Raw genomic sequence first — 22,920 nt, 5'->3', positions numbered from 1 at the left:
ATCATTAATATGCTGGGTTTTAACAATGGAAAGATTGCATTACCCTTGGCATTGGACAACTGGATATTTTTGTGGTAAGGGGATTTGACACAGGATATTTAATGGGCTATAAAACTGGCTTACTGCAGAACTGAAATCTTCGAAACTTGGGGGATGGAATAGGTGGCAGCACTGGGCTAACTAACCAAAAAAAACAAACAAAAAAAACAGCTTAGAAAGAAACATCAAAACAAAATTGTAAAGTTGTTTTTTTTCCTTCAAAAGAAAAAGGTATAATCACTTAAAAGCCAAAAGAAATTCACGATCATTTATACAAATGTTGCACAGAAATATAGTGAGTAAATTAACTGAATTCACTTAATACATTTTCAAAGAAGAATGTAAAAAAAAAAATAAAAAAAATATCCCAAAATAAATCAAAATGTGCCAAGCTAGAAAATCTTATATAGGCAGTGAGCATCGATCCAGCAACCTGCTTGTATGTATTAAACAAAAGGCACAAATAAAATTATGCAGCCATATTCAGAGGGCAATGGTACCTAGTTCAATAGTGCATTTCAGTAATTTACCATAAATTGCAAACTCAAATCTAGTACTAAAAAAGTGATATATACAAAAGAGAAATATCGACCATCATCTGGTGCCAATTAAGAAGTGAAAGTCGATTTTGAAAGAAAGGGCCAAAAAAAGTGATTTGGTTTAAGCCCTCAAGTTACAAGAGGTAGATATATCTAATCACGACAGGTTCATTCGTTCCTTGAACATGAACTAATTACACATTTGAGAATTAATGTCTCTTCAAAACATATATTCGCTGATTGAACAAAATTCATGATTGTGTTGTGTGCCAACTCTTCCACTGCAAAATGATACCTCCTTTTTGCATGGCAGAAAGCTTTAATTTACACCCTCCAGTTTTAGAGTCCATCCACTGGCAACAAGAAACGTTCCTGGAGGAATGGTGGGTAGCTGAACATGCAGCCCTAGCTCTTGGTCTGGTTTCCAAGGAAGATAACCAGTGATCCCCAGCAAAGTTACCTGTGGAAAGTAAAATTGATTCATAGATTATCACTATATTATGGTCTCATTTCTAGGCACAGAAGTAGTGATTATTTACTTGCTATCTAGAACAGGACTGTGTTTAAAATCAGTTTAAAAGTATTTTGTGATACTTACGTTGGTGGAAGAGGTTGATTTGGGGGAAGGAAGCGTCAGCACATTGTCAGAGGGCCATATGAAGAAGATACTGTATACTATACTGCCATTGCTGGTGTACCTATAAAATAATAAGAATAGTGTTTAGAGAGTTATTTTAAGAGTACAGTGATGTATTATTTGATTCAACATAAAGTTGGAGTAGTTGAGTATGTAATTTAAAGTTATGAGTTAGCTTGGATTATTTGCTTACTCTACAAATACAGGCAAGTCTCAATTTTTCTATATATATGTGATCTTACTTCAGAGATGTCTGTTCTCGTTTATGGACAGACAATGTTGTTTGTGCAATCTACAAACTCACTCTTACCCACGCACCTTGTGTCTATCCACTTGTAGACAGAGAAAGAATGGAGATGTAGATTGAGGTTACAATGAAAACAGGTTGTTTGGCTGGTCAATCTCTTTCCTGCTTCTAAGTGTACCGGACCTGCCACTGCATAGAACTTTTCTCTGGTGTGAAGTCTGTTTTAGATACTGACCTTCTGTAATATTCAGTTACTGAACCAGTGCTAAGGTTATCGTTACTCCAGGCTTACAGGGTTAATCACTAAGTGTGCATTGTCAGGATTTCACAGTGAATTTAAAATTTCAGAACACCACAGCATAACTGGAGAAAATCCAAACGTCAATTTGAAATTCACACTTTGTTGAATAAGCCTGCCTTATTATGTAGTTTAGGCATAGAGCGGAAATATCCTAGAAATGACACTGACAGACAGACAGACAGACAGACAGACACTTTTTCAAATCATAAGCAGTTTTTGTAATACTCTTTGTTTTAAGCTTATTAGTAGGGTTTTCATCAATAAATATACTTCACTGCTATGCTCATACGTTTGCTTTCACTTACCAAACAGAGTTTGTGGAGTTCTCCTTCTGCACCCGCCAAGGCTTAGAAGCATAGATTGCCTCTCCATTAATGCTCAGCCAACTTCCAACAGCACGCAGTCTCTCCTGGAAGATGGGCATTATCAAACCTTCCTTGCTGGGCCCCACATTCAGAAGGTAATTTCCTCCATAACACACAGTCTCCACAAGTTCCTGAGGGATATCAACGCATTAAAAGTAGAAAGAAAAATTAAATGCATATGAGGGAGGGGGTGCTTAGACACCCAAAAACAATTTTTTTTCCCCCTTTAAATCTCTACTTCTTCAGTTCTTCCCCTTCTCATTTACATAAAGTAAAATTACACATGCATCCACTCTTGCAGTGCCAAGTGCCAGCTCTGGAAAATAATCAGTGTCTCTGGTTTTAATATTTAAAGGAGAGTGTTTGAGTAAAATTAACAGTTTTATTTTACAAACTACTCACAACGTTTCTCCCAAATTCTAAATATAGTAATTTTAAGCATTTATAAAAAAAAATACATCTGATCAAAACAACTTGAATAAAGTAAAGAAAACAAGTTTGTATTCACTTTAAAAACAATGCAATACTAATGTTTTAACTTAAGGAGAGTTCAGAAATCCATATCTGGTGAAAAAACCCAGATTGTCCATCACAACGCTCATGCAACAGATTGGACTGCACTCCTGATTATCACATTATACCAATAGCAGACCTTTCCTTAAAGTTGGTGCTCCAGAGTCTGTCAAAACGCCTAAAATCATTCTTGCATTCAAAAATAGACGCTACAGGCCCTCACGGCTTCTTTGTCAAAGGCTGCTCTGACTGAAACATTGTCAACTTTTGTTCTCATAACCCCCTAATAAAGTATGCATTGAGCATTGAGACTCAACCAGTCTTTCACACTGCTGCTGTGTGACTTTAAAAACCTCTGAATTTTGATCAAGAGGAAGGTAGGTCTGGAGATTTGACTGGCCATGACATGATCTTGGTCTGGTGGTCCTCCATCCACACCCATTATACCATTTTATTTTAAAGCAGCAAAAACATCAGTAGCGCTGTACATAGTTAACATTGGTATAGGCAAAAACACTAAAATAGAATACATCTGAGACAATGCAAAATTGGACAAACAAACACAGGAGGATTTAAGGACTGCAGTGGTTATGCTGCTTTAAGTGTATCTTTAACTCAAAGAGATTTAAATATGCATAGAAAATTAAGGATTTGGGATGAACAACCCAGAATATGTATTTCTTAACAGAGATCCTGGTGCTGAAATTATCGCCTTTTAAACAAAATACACAAAAAGATAAATTCTGCAACTCATCTACAGACAAAGTTTGCTAATTTTAGCCTTAGTTTTCGAGTGTATTGTGTACACGCCACATTTCAGCTTACTTGAATAATAGATCCCTCATCCATTATCTGGTTAATTTGCATATTCCGTCTGTATCCCCACGAGTAGTGGTCCACAGATGTACACTTCTCCCACTTGTGATCCGGTAGAGTTTTGGGTGTGTATTTATCTGCGCAGTTGTAGTACCCACCATGATGACATGAGCAGTTACTTCCCCACCGGTCATTTACCACTACAGTGTCCTAAAATCAATAATATGTTAGATTTTTTTCAGAAATTAAAATTCAAACCTCCTGCCTTTATAATTTAATTATGATCATTCTTTAACCCCTTAAGGACCAAACTTCTGGAATAAAAGGGAATCATGACATGTCACGTGTCCTTAAGGGGTTAACCCCTTAAGAATGGAGGAAATTGTACAAGTTCTAATCAAAATAAAACGTGGAATTTGTATTATAAGTCTGTTCAACCATAATTTACCTATTTGATATTAAGTGAACCCCCCTGCCCCCCCAGATTATATACATATATATATATATATAATACACATATATACATATATATAATACACATTATATATATATATATATATATATATATATATACACATATATATATACACATATACATGCATGCTGGACAATACTGTTTTTACTAAGCCCTTTAAAAGCCAAGGTTTTTGCATGGCTGTGTATTAAGGATCAATGGAATTTTGTCATTTTTGCTTTTTCACCTGTAATTTTCCTTTTTTATTTGTTTCAAATAAATATATATAAAAACATAATGTAATAACAATAAACATATCGACAATACACATTGATAATACATGAGTTTTAACAACGAGTCTACAAAGTTACCAACAATACAATGAAAAAAAAAAAAAATTAAAAATTCAAACATAAATAAAATAACATAGAAAAATAAAAGAAAATGGGGGGAAAATAGCAAAGGGAAACTAAACAAAATAATTTTGTAAAAATATGTAAAATCATCCCTAAAAATCTGGGATCCATGGTTCCCAAGGGCGTTTTTGTTCTCATATTATGTATATGAGCACTGGGCACTGGTGGCTGTAGCACCATGATTATCACTTAATTTAATTTATTTATTTTCTTCTTTTCTTTCCTATGCCTGTCTAGTTAGATTTACAGGGAGAGAGGCTTTTTGTAATTTAAACTATCAGTCTGTTGTTTGACTGTTAATACAACTCTATATTATTTTCCATCTCTCCCTATATATCTGAGTTAGCTCTATCTTGAACTTCTGTTATACTAATAATTGACTCCTAGGAGGTATCTATGGTTGGGACATAGCCATTTGATACTCATACCCTTATAGTGAATTATAATAAAGCTGATAATTAGGGTTGAGACATGATGTTATATGGCATAACTATATCCCAACATATACCCCCTTTGTTTGGCATGGAATTCTAGTACCACTTGTATATACTTTATTTGATTATTATTACTATTATTTGTTCTGTTTGTGGGTCTCTAGTTACATTTACAGCTTTGTAAGCCAGGACTGTTGGATTACACTCTATCGCTATAGATATTTCCAGATTTGTGGCTAGTCTCAGGAATATATTGAGACTGACTACAATTTGCAGTTTCGTTGTTTTTTGTATATTTGGGGTTAAGCCCCCTTTGAGATATCTGTAGTCTCGTACCGGTACATTAGTCTCTGTGTGGCATCTGTCACTACCCCTTTGGCCATCTTTGGGGCAGTCTGTACAGGTGTATACACAGAGACGCTGAACTGTTTGTTCTTTGCTTTACTTTAAAATTACCAAATTGTTTTATTGTGTTTTAACTGCTCCTGACGCAATCACTAATCTACCGACAAAAGACGCGCTTGACAACCTCAATAACACTCATCAGCACACACGCTTAATGCAGACGCATTAGTCTAGATTCACTAACACCCCTAGTGGACCTCACACATGCCTTAACACACTCCCAACCACAATCTTGCCAAAAGGACAAGCAGGCCAACCTCCTTTGCTTAAATCTATCCCTTCCAAAGAAGACGCTTGTTCGCTACAAGTCAGCTCAACAGGACCCCACTACTCATACACTTACAGACTCACCCTATAGACCTGACTTTTCCAAATTTGCTTCATGTTCATAAAATGTGCAGTTCCACATATATGCCTTGTAAAGTGATGTACTCAATTTCCTCATGTTTACTAACGCATAGTAAACCTGGCTGTTAAAACCATGCACAACAAAAATAAAGAATTTAAAAAATAAAAATAAAATTTCAAGGGTTAACTGGGGGATTGAATCTGTGATTGTATATATTAATTTGTGGACTGATTTCCAATGTGAGCCCCCCTTGGCACACGTCCACAGTATTTCCTTTTTTATTTGGAACAATAGTTTTAGAACTATTACCAGTTTCTATAAACTTTAAATGTTTTCCATTATGTTAAATATATAATTGTATATGAATAAAATTAAAGAAAAATTGTAAAAACCAAAATAATTATTCCAAACTCAACTAAAACCTTCAGTTTGAAATATATATCTCTACCGCAAACTAACAAGTATAGAACAGAGATCAGTATAAAGTCAATAAATGCTTGATTACATGGACTTTGCCATATGGGTTTTGCAATCAGTGTGATAGGTTATCATGTACAGACTGCTATAGTAGGTATGGTGCCAAGAGTGCTGTATCTCCCCGCTCACTGTAAGTAGTCAAACTTTTTTAGAATAGTTTGATTTCTTACCTGGTGTCTACTGGGTTCTACTCCCCGCCTCCGATACAACTCAGTGAGAGCCAGAAGCTCCTACTTAGGAGCTTCCATTAGCTCTCCTGAGCCAAGCCCTGGTCATTCTCAACTAATGAGCCAATGTGTATATCTCAGAGCTGAGAACTTCCGGCTAGAGGAGTATCAGGGACCGAGATTCTAAACCTGTTTGACTACTTACAATGGGGTACCAGAATATTCTTGGAGGATTCACGCATACATCAGATAACTAGAAATCTCTATTTGAGTCTAATTTTTGTACAGATGAAAAAGGTTACAGGAATGTTAAAATAAATCTCCTAGACAACTGTACAAATTTTATACATACATATGTAATATATATGTACAAAAGAAGGTAGAAAATATTTAGATGTTATTTTGTGATAAGCCAACTTCCTGAACAATCCATGCAGGCACAATAAGGCAAAACATCACAGAAGATGCAAGGCTACATACCTTGACCGGGCTGTCGTTGTAGAGCCAAGCCAGGAAATCTGTAGAGTTCCAGTAGGTGTCTGGTGATTCCCAATCTCCATCTGACCAGACCAAATCTGGCTTGTACCTTAAACATAAAATGTATGTGTGCAGTAACCGTACTCCCAATATATCCATCATCATGCCCAGTAAAAGGGGAGAATTTGTCATTTTACTAAATTGTGCTCTGACCATAAGCTGCTTCCTATATAATTATGGGTATTTTACTTGCATGTCCAAGACACAGTCAGTAAAAGAATAATTGATAAAACTTATACTATCTGTGTAATTATGCACTGCTTTCTTTAGACAGTATATTTCCTTATCTAATCACCTCTTACTCCTGTATGGATAAATTTGTCATTGTTCATTTTATTTGAATGTAGTAAAGATCCTGGCAATTTCTAAGTTAAATAGACCTAAATGAATTTAAACAGATAGTAACAGCACAATTTACATAATATTCTAATTACAACAAGATAGCTATTTGATTTCATTAGGCATTCAAGAAATTAACCTACTTTGAATAATGCAGTTGTGATATAAATGTTTCTATTTAAGCATTATTTGGATGGTTCTTACCTTGTTACCAGGTCATATAATTCAGGCATGGTCTTTGCAAATACAAAATACTGAGTCTTGAATCCATTATTTTTGTCAGCTAGATAAAGTGGGTGAAACCACTCCAACAAAGAATGGTACAAACCATAGCGCAAGTTCCTAAAACGCAAACATAAAATCAGGCTACAGAATCAAACTAGCATTTTTATAAGAATTACAGATTGCTTCTAATATGTGTAATATTAAAGTGGATTGCTTAATATACTAATTTTATCTACCAATTCTGTTACGAAAAATTTAATTGATGAGATAAATAATAAAAAATATATAATAAAAAGTCACTGTCTGTACAGGGATGTGTTCTTAATCCACCACACACTGTAATATTCCTTGAGCATAAAGAATTCTAAAGAGCAAAAGAGCCCAGTAGGGTTGGGGCAAAGAATACACAACAACACCCTAGAGGGGAGGGAGGCCAGGACTATATGGCCTTATAGCCCCTCTTACAACTCCAGGCTGCCTTTCAATTTATTGCTGGGACAAAAGCCGGATTATGTGACGGGCATAAAATCGGTTGAGGTGTGCTGAAAATTACATTTGGGAAGGCCTGTTAAAAAACAAAAAACAAAAACAAAAAAAACAGGGGAGGGCACAAACAAACAAAAGTGTTTATTATAGAAACGATGTAGAGGTACATTATAAAAAAAAACAAAAAAAAAACCCTGTTAAAAAAAGAGGGCAAAAGGGAGCAAAAATAATTATAGAAACAATGTACAGTTACATAGCTAGACCGTAATACAGGACTTTTATATGTATGGCATCTGGCAAAAGCCTCCACTTACAAACCTTTTTCTCAGGGCAGTTCCCAAGTCCCCCACGAGGTCACGATGAGGCCCAGTATCCACAGAATTCCAGTTCCAGGAAACTGGAGAACCCCAGTTGGTAAATCCTTCATGGTGCTTAGTGGTCAGGACTATATAGCTGGGTGAGAAATTTCAAAATGAAAGGAAGTAAAAATTAAAAAAAAAAAACAAAAAAAAAACACACACCAGAACAGCACCGGAACACAAAGCAAAAAATAAGTCTTCTGAACTTCCTGTTTGTACTAGGCTTGTTTTTTCTAATAGTACTATAGAAAATATAGCCGCTCCTTGCTTATTTAAAGATGAATACGCAAAATGTACAACTAATAAAAGTTAAGGCAATTACTGTCTTCAACACGCATCTTGGTCTATAAAGCAAATCATAAAAACCATGACACATGGGCAGGTGCATGTGTGAAGAAGAAAGGGAAAAGTCATTATAAATTACACTTATTCACACACCTTAATGGCATTATGTTTTTCGTTAATCATTTTTTTTTTTTTTAGATCAGTGTTTAGATTAAATTTAAATGGTTTGTATGCTGGCATACTCTAATCACATAAGATATGTCCTACTCCTGAGTGTTTATGTGAGATGGCACTCCAGTGGTTATGGTTATGTCAACCTATAAGTGCTACGGTACGTTTGGCTAGCCATGGCTGACTTAATTATGGTGAATATATAAAGTATAGTATTACATTAACATCAGTGAAACCCTGCAAGATATAGGAGTCATTAAAGGGACACTAGTCACCCAGACCACTTCAGCTCAATGAAGTGGTCTGGGTGCCAGGTCCCCCAGGTTTTAACCCTTCAGATGTAAACATAGCAGTTTCAGAGAAACTGCTATGTTTACATTGCAGGCTTAATCCAACCTCTAGTGGATGTCTTACGGACAGTCGCTAAAGGCGCTTCTGCGACACTGGGTGCAAAAATCTAAAATTGAGAAATGCTTTCCTATGGACTGTTTGAATGCATATGCGCGCATGCGCATTCCGCTCCACTCAAGTGCCGACGCCGGCGCGGGAGGAGAGGTCACCAGCGCCGAGGGAGTCCGGTGTTGGATTAAAGTACGTAACTGAAGGGGTTTTGACCCCTTCAGCGCCAAGCAGGGGAGCCCTGAGGATGATATAGTGTCAGGAAAATTAGTTTGTTTTCCTGACACTATAGTGATCCTTTAATGTCACCTATCTGAAGCAGATGTAAGACATATTTATACCCCTTCTAATACAGATACATGCAATTAATAAAGAATGTAGAGTTTTAAGGCACAGGTAATGATGTAGCTCTCTGTACTTTCTATGACACTTTTACGTGCCAGAATTAGGCTCTGGATATAAAGCAGTGATGGCAACTTTTGACAACCAAGACAATCCCTTCCTATTGCGTTTTTACGCTTTACTCATCTAGACTGTAAGCTAGTTTGAGCATGTTCCTCATTTACCTATTGTTCCTGCAACATTTTGTAAATGTCTCATTTGTTGTTAAATTTCCTCCTTTTCACAATACTGTAAAGCGCGGTGAAAAAAGTTAGCGCTACATAAATATCAATAAACTGTAAACTACGTTTCCCATTATGTTCAATGAAAAATAGCTCACAGATATGTAGGGAAAAGCCACCAACAATTTTAATCTGCCTGTCAAAACACTGGGGAGCAGCCAGCTGGAAGCCTGCCTTACTCAGCCTTTCCCACACCTTGTACTTTATTGTAACCAAACCTATCCTCCCATTCCCTGCCATGGAGGAAACCTTGGGTGACTAAGAACACCCCTAGCAGTTGCAGAACTACAACTCCCATGATGCTCTGCCAGCTTTCTATCAGTTGAAATCATGGGAGTTGTAGTTTTTGCAGAGGATTTACCTGTTGCTTCCTCTTACAGCTAGAGCCAGGTTTCCCCAGTTCCCTTACCGAGCCCCAGCAGCCTGGAACAGTTCGGCCCACTCGTCCGGGTCGAAGAACTCTGCAGTGAACTGAGGGGCGAAGTCTGCGTAGGTGAATCCGGGCGGGTAGTTGTCCTCCATGAACTCCATGTAGGACTTGTTCTTCTCATGCCGCCAGTTCCACCAGAACCACTCGCTCCCGAAGGACGGCACCGAGAACACCCCCCAGTGCAGGAATATCCCGAACTTGGCCTCGTCGAACCAGGGCGGGAGCGGCCGATTGTCCAGCGAGTCCCAGGTGGGTTGGTACCTGGCGAGGGCCGGGGGCAGGAGCGCTGCCAGGAGAGCGCACAGAGCGAGGAACCCCGCGGCTGCCATGGCTGGATCTGAGAAGTGTCACAAGACCGACCGGTCATGTGACCGAGCTGCTACCCGGCACCGGCTGGCCCGCCCCTAGCAACAGCTCCTTAGCAACGGCCACAGCCTGGAACTTCCCGTGTCACCTGAGCGGAGTGATGGATGGAGCAGCTCTCACACACCGCACAACAACAGCCACACCTGGTCTGATTCACTGACACGGCTCTATGCACATAGAATAACACAGGGAATAACACGGCATTGCGCTGTGACTGGCCATTGCTGCATAGCTCTGTGACTGGCCATGGATTTATAGCGCTGTGACTGGCCATAGATGGATAACGCTGTGACTGGCCATGGATTTATAGCGCTGTGACTGGCCATGAACGGATAGCGCTGTGACTGGCCATGAACGGATAGCGCTGTGACTGGCCATGGACGGATAGCGCTCTGACTGGCCATGGCTGCATAGCGCTCTGACTGGCCATAGATGGATAACGCTGTGACTGGCCATGGCTGCATAGCGCTGTGACTGGCCATGGATGGATAACGCTGTGACTGGCCATTGCAGGATAGCGCTGTGACTGGCCATGAACGGATAGCGCTGTGACTGGCCATGGACGGATAGCACTGTGACTGGCCATGGACGGATAGCGCTCTGACTGGCCATGGCTGCATAGCGCTGTGACTGGCCATAGATGGATAATGCTGTGACTGGCCATGGATGGATAACGCTGTGACTGGCCATGGATTTATAGCGCTGTGACTGGCCATGAACGGATAGCGCTGTGACTGGCCATGGACGGATAGCACTGTGACTGGCCATGGACGGATAGCGCTCTGACTGGCCATGGCTGCATAGCACTCTGACTGGCCATAGATGGATAACGCTGTGACTGGCCATTGCAGGATAGCGCTGTGACTGGCCATTGCAGGATAGCGCTGTGACTGGCCATGAACGGATAGCGCTGTGACTGGCCATGGATTTATAGCGCTGTGACTGGCCATAGATGGATAACGCTGTGACTGGCCATGGATTTATAGCGCTGTGACTGGCCATGAACGGATAGCGCTGTGACTGGCCATGGATGGATAGCACTGTGACTGGCCATGGACGGATAGCGCTCTGACTGGCCATGGCTGCATAGCGCTCTGACTGGCCATAGATGGATAATGCTGTGACTGGCCATGGATGGATAACGCTGTGACTGGCCATGGATGGATAACGCTGTGACTGGCCATGGATGGATAACGCTGTGACTGGCCATGGATGGATAACGCTGTGACTGGCCATGGATGGATAACGCTGTGACTGGCCATGGATGGATAGCACTGTGACTGGCCATGGACGGATAGCGCTCTGACTGGCCATGGCTGCATAGCGCTGTGACTGGCCATAGATGGATAATGCTGTGACTGGCCATGGATGGATAACGCTGTGACTGGCCATGGATGGATAACGCTGTGACTGGCCATGGATGGATAACGCTGTGACTGGCCATGGATTTATAGCGCTGTGACTGGCCATGAACGGATAGCACTGTGACTGGCCATGGACGGATAGCGCTCTGACTGGCCATGGCTGCATAGCGCTCTGACTGGCCATAGATGGATAACGCTGTGACTGGCCATGGATGGATAACGCTGTGACTGGCCATGGATTTATAGCGCTGTGACTGGCCATTGCAGGATAGCGCTGTGACTGTCCATGAACGGATAGCGCTGTGACTGGCCATGAACGGATAGCGCTGTGACTGACCATGGACGGATAGCACTGTGACTGGCCATGGACGGATAGCGCTGTGACTGGCCATGGACGGATAGCGCTCTGACTGGCCATGGCTGCATAGCGCTGTGACTGGCCATAGATGGATAACGCTGTGACTGGCCATGGATGGATAACGCTGTGACTGGCCATGGATGGATAACGCTGTGACTGGCCATGGATGGATAACGCTGTGACTGGCCATGGATTTATAGCGCTGTGACTGGCCATTGCTGGATAGTGCTGTGACTGTCCATGAACGGATAGCGCTGTGACTGGCCATGGACGGATAGCGCTGTGACGGACCATGGACTGATAGCGCTGTGATGGGCCATGGCTGCATAGCGCTGTGACTGGCCATGTATTTATAGTGCTGTGACTGGCCATTGCTGGATAGCGCTGTGACTGGCCATGGCTGCATAGCGCTGTGACGGGCCATGGCTGCATAGCGCTGTGACGGGCCATGGCTGCATAGCACTGTGACGGGCCATGGCTGCATAGCGCTGTGGCTGGCCATGGCTGCATAGCGTTGTGACTGGCCATAGATGGATAACACTGTTACTGGCCATGGATTTATAGCGCTGTGACTGGCCATTGCTGGATAACGCTGTGACTGGCCATGGACGGATAGCGCTGTGACGGGCCATGGACGGATAGCGCTGTAACAGGCCATGGACGGATAGCGCTGTAACGGGCCATGGACGGATAGCGCTGTGACGGGCCATGGACGGATAGCGCTGTGACGGGCCATGGACGGATAGCGCTGTGACGGGCCATGGACGGATAGCGCTGTGACTGGCCATAGCTGCATAGCGCTGTGACTGGCCATGGCTGCATAGCGCTGTGACTGGCCATGGCTGCATAGCGTTGTGACTGGCCATAGATGGATAACACTGTTACTGGCCATGGATTTATCGCGCTGTGACTGCCCATGGATTTATAGCGCTGTGACTGGCCATGGCTGCATAGCGCTATGACTGGCCATGGCTGCATAGCGCTGTGACTGGCCATGGATGGATAACGCTGTTACTGCCCATGGATTTATAGCGCTGTGACTGGCCATTGCTGGATAGCGCTGTGACTGGCCATTGCTGGATAGCGCTGTGACTGGCCATAGATGGATAACACTGTTACTGGCCATGGATTTATAGCGCTGTGATTGGCCATTGCTGGGTAGCGCTGTGACGGGCCATGGACGGATAGCGCTGTGACGGGCCATGGACGGATAGCGCTGTGACGGGCCATGGACGGATAGCGCTGTGACGGGACATGGACGGATAGCGCTGTGACGGGACATGGACGGATAGCGCTGTGACGGGCCATGGACGGATAGCGCTGTGACTGGCCATGGATGGATAACGCTGTGACTGGCCATGGATGGATAACGCTGTGACTGGCCATGGATGGATAACGCTGTGACTGGCCATGGATGGATAACGCTGTGACTGGCCATGGATGGATAACGCTGTGACTGGCCATGGATGGATAACGCTGTGACTGGCCATGGATTTATAGCGCTGTGACTGGCCATTGCTGGATAGTGCTGTGACTGTCCATGAACGGATAGCGCTGTGACTGGCCATGGACGGATAGCGCTGTGACGGACCATGGACTGATAGCGCTGTGACGGACCATGGACTGATAGCGCTGTGACGGGCCATGGCTGCATAGCGCTGTGACTGGCCATGTATTTATAGTGCTGTGACTGGCCATTGCTGGATAGCGCTCCTGACTGGCCATGGCTGCATAGCGCTGTGACGGGCCATGGCTGCATAGCGCTGTGACGGGCCATGGCTGCATAGCGCTGTGACTGGCCATGGCTGCATAGCGTTGTGACTGGCCATAGATGGATAACACTGTTACTGGCCATGGATTTATAGCGCTGTGACTGGCCATTGCTGGATAACGCTGTGACTGGCCATGGACGGATAGCGCTGTGACGGGCCATGGACGGATAGCGCTGTGACGGGCCATGGACGGATAGCGCTGTGACGGGCCATGGACGGATAGCGCTGTGACGGGCCATGGACGGATAGCGCTGTGACGGGCCATGGACGGATAGCGCTGTGACTGGCCATGGCTGCATAGCGCTGTGACGGGCCATGGCTGCATAGCGTTGTGACTGGCCATGGCTGCATAGCGTTGTGACTGGCCATAGATGGATAACACTGTTACTGGCCATGGATTTATAGCGCTGTGACTGGCCATGGCTGCATAGCGCTATGACTGGCCATGGCTGCATAGCGCTGTGACTGGCCATGGATGGATAACGCTGTTACTGCCCATGGATTTATAGCGATGTGACTGGCCATTGCTGGATAGCGCTGTGACTGGCCATGAACGGATAGCGCTGTGACTGGCCATGAACGGATAGCGCTGTGACTGGCCATGAACGGATAGCGCTGTGACTGGCCATAGATGGATAACACTGTTACTGGCCATGGATTTATAGCACTGTGATTGGCCATTGCTGGGTAGCGCTGTGACGGGCCATGGACGGATAGCGCTGTGACGGGCCATGGACGGATAGCGCTGTGACGGGCCATGGACGGATAGCGCTGTGACGGGCCATGGACGGATAGCGCTGTGACGGGCCATGGACGGATAGCGCTGTGACGGGCCATGGACGGATAGCGCTGTGACTGGCCATGGACGGATAACGCTGTGACTGGCCATGGACGGATAACGCTGTGACTGGCCATGGATGGATAACGCTGTGACTGGCCCTGGATTTATAGCGCTGTGACTGGCCATTGCTGGATAGTGCTGTGACTGTCCATGAACGGATAGCGCTGTGACTGGCCATGGACGGATAGCGCTGTGACGGACCATGGACTGATAGCGCTGTGACGGACCATGGACTGATAGCGCTGTGACGGGCCATGGCTGCATAGCGCTGTGACTGGCCATGTATTTATAGTGCTGTGACTGGCCATTGCTGGATAGCGCTCCTGACTGGCCATGGCTGCATAGCGCTGTGACGGGCCATGGCTGCATAGCGCTGTGACGGGCCATGGCTGCATAGCGCTGTGACTGGCCATGGCTGCATAGCGTTGTGACTGGCCATAGATGGATAACACTGTTACTGGCCATAGATTTATAGCGCTGTGACTGGCCATTGCTGGAGAACGCTGTGACTGGCCATGGACGGATAGCGCTGTGACGGGCCATGGACGGATAGCGCTGTGACGGGCCATGGACGGATAGCGCTGTGACGGGCCATGGACGGATAGCGCTGTGACGGGCCATGGACGGATAGCGCTGTGACGGGCCATGGACGGATAGCGCTGTGACGGGCCATGGACGGATAGCGCTGTGACTGGCCATGGCTGCATAGCGCTGTGACGGGCCATGGCTGCATAGCGTTGTGACTGGCCATGGCTGCATAGCGTTGTGACTGGCCATAGATGGATAACACTATTACTGGCCATGGATTTATAGCGCTGTGACTGCCCATGGATTTATAGCGCTGTGACTGGCCATGGCTGCATAGCGCTATGACTGGCCATGGCTGCATAGCGCTGTGACTGGCCATGGATGGATAACGCTGTTACTGCCCATGGATTTATAGCGATGTGACTGGCCATTGCTGGATAGCGCTGTGACTGGCCATGAACGGATAGCGCTGTGACTGGCCATGAACGGATAGCGCTGTGACTGGCCATGAACGGATAGCGCTGTGACTGGCCATAGATGGATAACACTGTTACTGGCCATGGATTTATAGCGCTGTGATTGGCCATTGCTGGGTAGCGCTGTGACTGGCCATGGACGGATAGCGCTGTGACGGGCCATGGACGGATAGCGCTGTGACGGGCCATGGACGGATAGCGCTGTGACGGGCCATGGACGGATAGCGCTGTGACGGGCCATGGACGGATAGCGCTGTGACGGGCCATGGAAGGATAGCGCTGTGACTGGCCATGGCTGCATAGCGCTGTGACTGGCCATGGCTGCATAACGTTGTGACTGGCCATAGATGGATAACACTGTTACTGGCCATGGATTTATAGCGCTGTGGCTGCCCATGGATTTATAGCGCTGTGACTGGCCATGGCTGCATAGCGCTGTGACTGGCCATGGCTGCATAGCGCTGTGACTGGCCATGGATGGATAACGCTGTTACTGCCCATGGATTTATAGCGCTGTGACTGGCCATTGCTGGATAGCGCTGTGACTGGCCATGAACGGATAGCGCTGTGACTGGCCATGAACGGATAGCGCTGTGACTGGCCATGAACGGATAGCGCTGTGACTGGCCATGAATGGATAGCGCTGTGACTGGCCATGGACGGATAGCGCTGTGACGGACCATGGACTGATAGCGCTGTGACGGACCATGGACTGATAGCGCTGTGACGGACCATGGACTGATAGCGCTGTGACGGACCATGGACTGATAGCGCTGTGACGGGCCATGGCTGCATAGCGCTGTGACTGGCCATGGCTGCATAGCGCTGTGACTGGCCATGGCTGCATAGCGCTGTGACTGGCCATGAACGGATAGCGCTGTGACTGGCCATGGCTGCATAGCGTTGTGACTGGCCATGGCTGCATAGCGCTGTGACTGGCCATGGATGGATAGCTCATGGGGGCAGGTTATGGTAGGACAGGTAGAGGAGGTGCATGCAGTTGGCACTGAGGGCATGAAAATACAGTAATGTGATTGGCTAGCATTCGAAACAGTGCACTAGTGTTATACTAGAAGTTTGTATATGGCGAAAGTTTTTTGTGAGTTAGGGGTAGGTCACTTTCCTCACCTTACTAGGTCAAGTGTTCCACCCACCCTCCAAAATATTTGTATCTTTCCCTTTCAGCGGTTAGACCCATGAAGGTGACATCTCCAGTTAGGGTCTGACCGACTCGGGATGCAGTAAAATTAACTAACTTTAATTGGTTAGATTGTGGAAGCTGGCAAGAGCCCAGCTAGACTTGTCTGAGTCGGAACTCAGCGACATTGAGGAGGAAATGGATGAGTCCGATAAGGACGCTTTAGAGGGTCAGTCCGAATCAGACTCCGACGGTGCATTGGAAGAGGATTTTGCCTCCTCCTTCGGCACCTTCCCTGTGACGTTGTCAGGGGCCCAGGTAAGTCTGTCGGGGTCTGGTGACGACTCCAGGATTTTAGATCCTCGGGGGCTACCTCTTTTCGACCATGATGAACTCAGACACCCGTGCCCAGCGGAATGGTGTCCCTTGGAACATGTGGCGAAATACATTGCCTCTAGAGTGCGTAAGCCCCTAGACAAGGCTACCAGAAACAAATTGAGGGCAGAATGCCCCCGTCCCACGGTCCCAGATGACACATGCAAAGCGCCCATCGTGGACCCCAAAATTGCCCAATTCCTTGGCAAAACCAGGTGGAAACCGATGAAGGGCCTTGATTTTGCCCTGATTAATTGCCAAGGCAAGGCTTTAGCTATATTGGGCCCCGCGGCAAAAATATTTGAGGCGGTCGAAGACGACCTGGACAGGGATGTGATCCGTGGATGGATCCAAAGGATCATTTGCCTAGTGGGGAACGTAAATTCGGCGTTGGCTACAGAACGCTGCAAAGTTATTCTGCTCAAAATCGAGCCAAAGCTAGTCAATCTAGCGATTAATGATCTGGGTGCCCAGGCTAAAGGGCTTTTATTTGGTGATTCCTTTGTAAAGGAATTAGGGTCTTTTGTGCATACCTTTACGGCCCTAGATAAAGCGCAGAATAACATGCGCAAGATATTCCACCATAAGGTTTTTCCCGGGGCCGGAAGAGGTAGGAGCTGTCTGTCCGGCTGTATTCAGAGAGGTTCATACAGACAGAACCGAGGTTCCTATACCGGAAGAGCTGGATTCCAAGAACAGAGGGCCACACCAGTTTTCTTGCCCCAAAGAGGCAGACCCTGCGTCGCTAGGGGCATCCAAGGAGCTCCTTCTGGACAATGACCTTATGGTAAGTGTATACCATTCCCCTTCTTCCGTTCAGGTTGTGGGGGGCAGACTCAGACATTTTTCCCATGTGTGGTCGCATCTGACATCAGATGCTTGGGTCCTGCAAGCTGTAACAGAGTACTGCATAGATTTTGTGTCACATCCAACTCAACTCTCCCTAGCCAGAGAGATTGTTTGTTTTTTTCCCAGCACGATACTATCTTCGAGTCCAAGGAAATCCACGATCTGATGCGCAAACAAGCCATCACAGATATCCCATTCAATACTCTGGGGTACGTCAGCAACCTCTTCCTGGTACCCAAGAAAGGCAGAGGAACGAGGCCAGTCATAAATTTGAAACAATTGAATGCCTACGTGTCCTACCACCATTTCAAAATGGAAGGCATACACTGCCTGCGCGACCTTCTACAACCCAAAGATTGGATGGCCAAGTTAGACATACAGGACGCGTACCTCATGATACCTATATCGGACAGATACTAAGATTTTCTCCAATTCACGTGGAAAGGAAGGAAATGAAGGTTCACCTGCCTCCCGTTCGGACGATCATCAGCCCCATGGTGTTTCACAAAAAAGTTATGAAACCCGTGATTCGAAGTCGAGGTGTTCGGCTTATCATCTATCTAGACGATATCCTCCTTCTAGCCCAGTCTACCGACCTTCTCCACACAAATCTCACATAGACTCTGACGCTGTTGCAAAACCTAGGTTTCCTTATAAACTGGGAAAAACCTATCCTGACACCGGCACAGAACATCAAATTCCGGGTGGTGGAGTCTGACTGCCACGGAGGAAAGCTCCTCCACTATGTTGTCCCAAATCAAGCTTAAAAAGAGCAATCGTCATGAAAAAAGAACACGTCCTGCGAGAATCTCACCTCCTGACCTGACACACCTAAGGGTGGTCACAAAGCTGCATGGAGCTTCCCTTACTCCATGCCGCGGATGCAGCCTAGCACTCAACGGGCAGGAGAGACAGCCTATCTCCTTGCCGGGAGGCAGTCAGAGGGAACAACTTGCCGGTGAGAACACCCCTCCCCCCCCCCCCCCGGGAGACTGTCCAGGGATAGCAGAAAAGTGGCTCAGAGCCATTCAAGCTGCAGATTATCACAACCCACAAAAAATAGCGGAAACCGCATGCTAACCTACCATATTTGAGGCACTCTCAGAGTTTGAATCTAGGCTAGACCGGCACTTTGACGAGTTCTGGAAGCAGTTGGCGGACAGACTGCCCTCCTGCGACCCGAAGCACGCACGGGACAGCCAGGACAGCTTGCAGGCTCCAGACCACAATCATGGACCACACACGCTTCCGACGGATAGGGCTCCGACACAGAGGAAGTACAAGCAGCAGAAACCAACTTACCTGAAAGCGGCACAGAAGCGGGAACCAAACCAAATCCAAGCCACAGCCTGGTAACAAGCCCGAGAAGTTCCAGAGAGCCCTGAGCCCGGTCAGCAACCCGTCCTGCCTTTCACCAGGGTCTAAAAGCCTGCATTGTGCAGCAGCTCTACGGGCACGCCGGAGGCCACCACACCGAAGTGCTAAGACGCCCCCGGAGACCTCCAAGACTGGACTGTACAAGAAACAAACGGCGCATCAAAGGGTTCAAGAAATTCATTACCCTCCGTACGTGCGGGCCCAACTCAGCAGGACCAGGGGAGCGAGGTATGCAATTATCTGTTACGCTCCTATACCGCCCCAGCCAGCCACAATGGCCCAAGCAAGGAACATCACACCTGAGACTCTTACGTTATTGTGTCACTGACCCACCATTAAGGGGCATCCGCTGAAGGGACTTAAGAAAACACTGGTGAACCCCCACAGTTAATATTCAGTTCTTTGAGCTTCCTGATTTATGTGTTAGTTTTCCCCTTCCCATCATCAGTCTTAGTCAGATATTGTTTGTTTTTCTCTTTTTATTGCACAGTGTTATGCCTTTCATCAACTTCTTAAAAATAGGGCATGTCCTCCTCAGATGCCTTTTCTCACGACAGCCATTTTGGGATGGAACATCCCTTGAGTTACTTATGTAATTAAGTATATGTTTACTCCTGATTTTAGAAAGCTACACTCTCAATTGCCAGGACAGACCTGTCTTTATTTTTAGGCTTCATCTAGAAAATGAATACCTGTCAAAATGGCAGAAACTAAAAGCGTAACTTATGTACTCCCTTCACTACCTTACCGTCAGTTTACATAATCTGATTACATTCATTCTTATTAGAGTATTAAATACAGTTCAATCTACCACACTAATCTCGCATATGGCTGCACACTATATCTTACTACCCAGATAGCTTCGACTCACAGGTCGCCCACAGCGCCTAACTTTAACCTGAGTTGCTTCTGCGAAACGCTGACCAGCTGTTATATCTTGCAATTTGTCACTATAAAAAAAAAAAAAGTGCAGTGTGTCATGCTACATTGATGTTTATTACTATATCGAGTGTACATGCTGTTGGGGCATGGCACACGCTTCTGTAACTGTTTTCTCCTTCTGCACTCAAAAATAAAGAATTAAAAAAAAACATTGAATTCCTAGGACTAGTGATCGACTCCAATTCACAAACACTACACCTCCCAGCGTCAAAATTGCTGAACATCAAAAAAGAAATCAGACACACGTTGGCTGTTCCCCAATTCTCTCTCAAACTCCTGGCACGAGTCATCGGACTCCTGGCGGCTTCCATCTAGGCCATATTCCCAGGCCCACTCCATTACCGAGCTCTACAACAACTTCAAGCCTCTCATCTCAGAGGCGGAGCATCATACGGGGATATGGTAACTCTAGACGAAGAAGCGAAAGATGAACTTTGCTGGTGGCTCCTCCACATGGAGGCATGGAATGGACGCACTATCTTCGGAACAACCCCAGATCTGATTATAGAATCAGATGCGAGCTTACACAGCTGGGGTGCGCGTTGTGGAAATACCTCCACGGGAGGCAGATGGTCGGACCCCGAACGACACTGCATATCAACTGCTTAGAGCTTTTAGCAGGGTCTTTTGCAGTACGCAGCCTATCCCGACTCATTCGCAATGCACGATTCTATTGAAGATGTACAACGTGTCCGCAGTCAGATACATCAACCATCTGGGAGGCACGAAATCCAAAGTGCTAGCAAACATAGCACGCGACTTCTGGCAGTTCTGCCTTATGCACAATATCTCGGTGACAGCTGAATATATTCCTGGACTTTCCATCACCACTGTGGACTGGTACTCCAGACATCCCAGGGACTTCAGCGTCTGTACCCTTTGACATTCAAGAACATCACAGATACCTGGGGACCTCTGGGAGTAGACCTCTTTGCTTCCTGGTTGAACGCTCAACTCCCTTACTTCTACAGTTGGAGACCAGATCCCTCGGCTCTCACAACGAATACCTTCCTTCAAGATTGGGCCACGGAGACAAATTACGCATTCCCTCCGTTTGCACTGATTCCCTGTTGCCTTCTACATCTACGGTGCCAGAAGGGCACGTTGGTCATTGTGACTCCCCTATGGCCGTCCCAACAATGGTTCCCTCATCTTCTGGAAATGTTGATGGACTTGTCAGTAAAAGCAAAAAAATTCAAGAACCCACTGTGGTACTCCGCAGATGTGGCCAAAATAGTAAAAAACGAAAAGTTAGCATTTAGTAATTATAAAAAAAACCAGAGTGAGGAAGACAGAATGATCTATAAGATTAGGCAGAAAGAGGCTAAGCAAGTTATAAGAGCTTCCAAATCACACACAGAAGAGAAAATAGCACAGTCATTAAAAAAGGGGGACAAAACTTTTTTTAGATACATAAATGAGAAAAGAAAAGTAAAACAAGGATTAGTTAGATTAAAAACAAAATAAGGAAGGTATGTAGAAGAGGATAAAGGTCTAGCTGACTGCCTCAATTAATATTTTTGTTCGGTATTTACAGATGAAAATGAAGGAAAGGGACCTCAGTTAAGAAAAAGGATAAATGAGTCATTTATTACACGTGAGTTTACAGAGGAAGAGGTTCTATTTCAACTGTCAAAAGTAAAGACAAATAAGTCAATGGGACCTGATGGAATACACCCAAAGCTATTAAAAGAGCTTAGTGGTGCACTAGCAAAACCATTAATTTATTTAACCAATCATTGATAACAGGAGTAGTCCCAGAAGATTGGAAGTTGGCGAATGTTGTGCCCATTCACAAGAAAGGTAATAGGGAGGAGTCGGGCAACTATAGGCCAGTAAGCCTTACTTCAGTAGTGGGGAAAGTGATGGAAACCATGTTAAAGGATAGGATTGTTGAACGTCTAAAAACACATGGATTTCAAGATCAGAGACAACATGGGTTTACTTCAGGGAGATCATGCCAAACTAATCTAATTGATTTTTTTGATTGGGTAACTAAAATTATAAATCAGGGTGGTGCAGTAGACATTGCTTACCTAGATTTCAGTAAGGCTTTTGACACTGTAGCACATAGAAGGCTTATCAATAAACTGCAATATTTAAGTTTGGATTCCAATATTGTTGAATGGGTAAGGCAGTGGCTGAGTGACAGGCAACAGAGGGTTGTAGTCAATGGAGTATATTCGAAGCTTGGGCTTGACACCAGTGGGGTACCTCAGGGATCTGTACTTAGACCCATTCTCTTTAATATTTTTATTAGTGATATTGCAGAAGGTCTTGATGGTAAGGTATGTCTTTTTGCTGATGATACTAAGATATGTAACAGGGTTGATGTTCCAGGAGGGATAAGCCAAATGGCTAATGATTTAGGTAAACTAGAAAAATGTCAGAGTTGTGGCAACTGACATTTAATGTGGATAAGTGCAAGATAATGCATCTTGGGCGTAAAAACCCAAGGGCAGAGTACAGAATATTTGATAGAGTCCTAACCTCAACATCTGAGGAAAGGGATTTAGGGGTG

General features: G+C 45.1%; 1 protein-coding gene across 1 annotated transcript; it reads right to left on the bottom strand.

Moving 5' to 3' along the window:
- Positions 1–457: 457 nt before the first annotated feature.
- On the bottom strand, positions 458–10,386 carry FUCA1 (alpha-L-fucosidase 1). Its single transcript, XM_063455567.1, has 8 exons — positions 9,993–10,386; positions 8,065–8,199; positions 7,240–7,377; positions 6,640–6,745; positions 3,467–3,667; positions 2,069–2,259; positions 1,177–1,276; positions 458–1,038 (listed from the first exon to the last, which is right to left on the bottom strand). The coding sequence occupies exons 1-8, from the start codon at positions 10,340–10,342 to the stop codon at positions 898–900; spliced, it is 1,362 nt and encodes a 453-aa protein (XP_063311637.1). The 5' UTR covers positions 10,343–10,386; the 3' UTR covers positions 458–897.
- Positions 10,387–22,920: the final 12,534 nt, after the last annotated feature.

Source organism: Pelobates fuscus, chromosome 1 (genome assembly GCF_036172605.1).
Source record: "Pelobates fuscus isolate aPelFus1 chromosome 1, aPelFus1.pri, whole genome shotgun sequence".
Taxonomy (NCBI): domain Eukaryota; kingdom Metazoa; phylum Chordata; class Amphibia; order Anura; family Pelobatidae; genus Pelobates; species Pelobates fuscus.
This window is presented reverse-complemented; position numbering and strand designations above follow the sequence as displayed.

Coding starts and splice junctions, on each gene's coding strand:
- FUCA1 (XM_063455567.1), bottom strand. CDS start 10,342: ATGGCAGCCGCGGGGTTCCTCGCTCTGTGCGCTCTCCTGGCAGCGCTC. Junction 3,668..6,639: donor ACAACGACAGCCCGGTCAAG/GTATGTAGCCTT, acceptor TATTGATTTTAG/GACACTGTAGTGGTAAATGA. Junction 1,039..1,176: donor AATCAACCTCTTCCACCAAC/GTAAGTATCACA, acceptor TACTTTCCACAG/GTAACTTTGCTGGGGATCAC.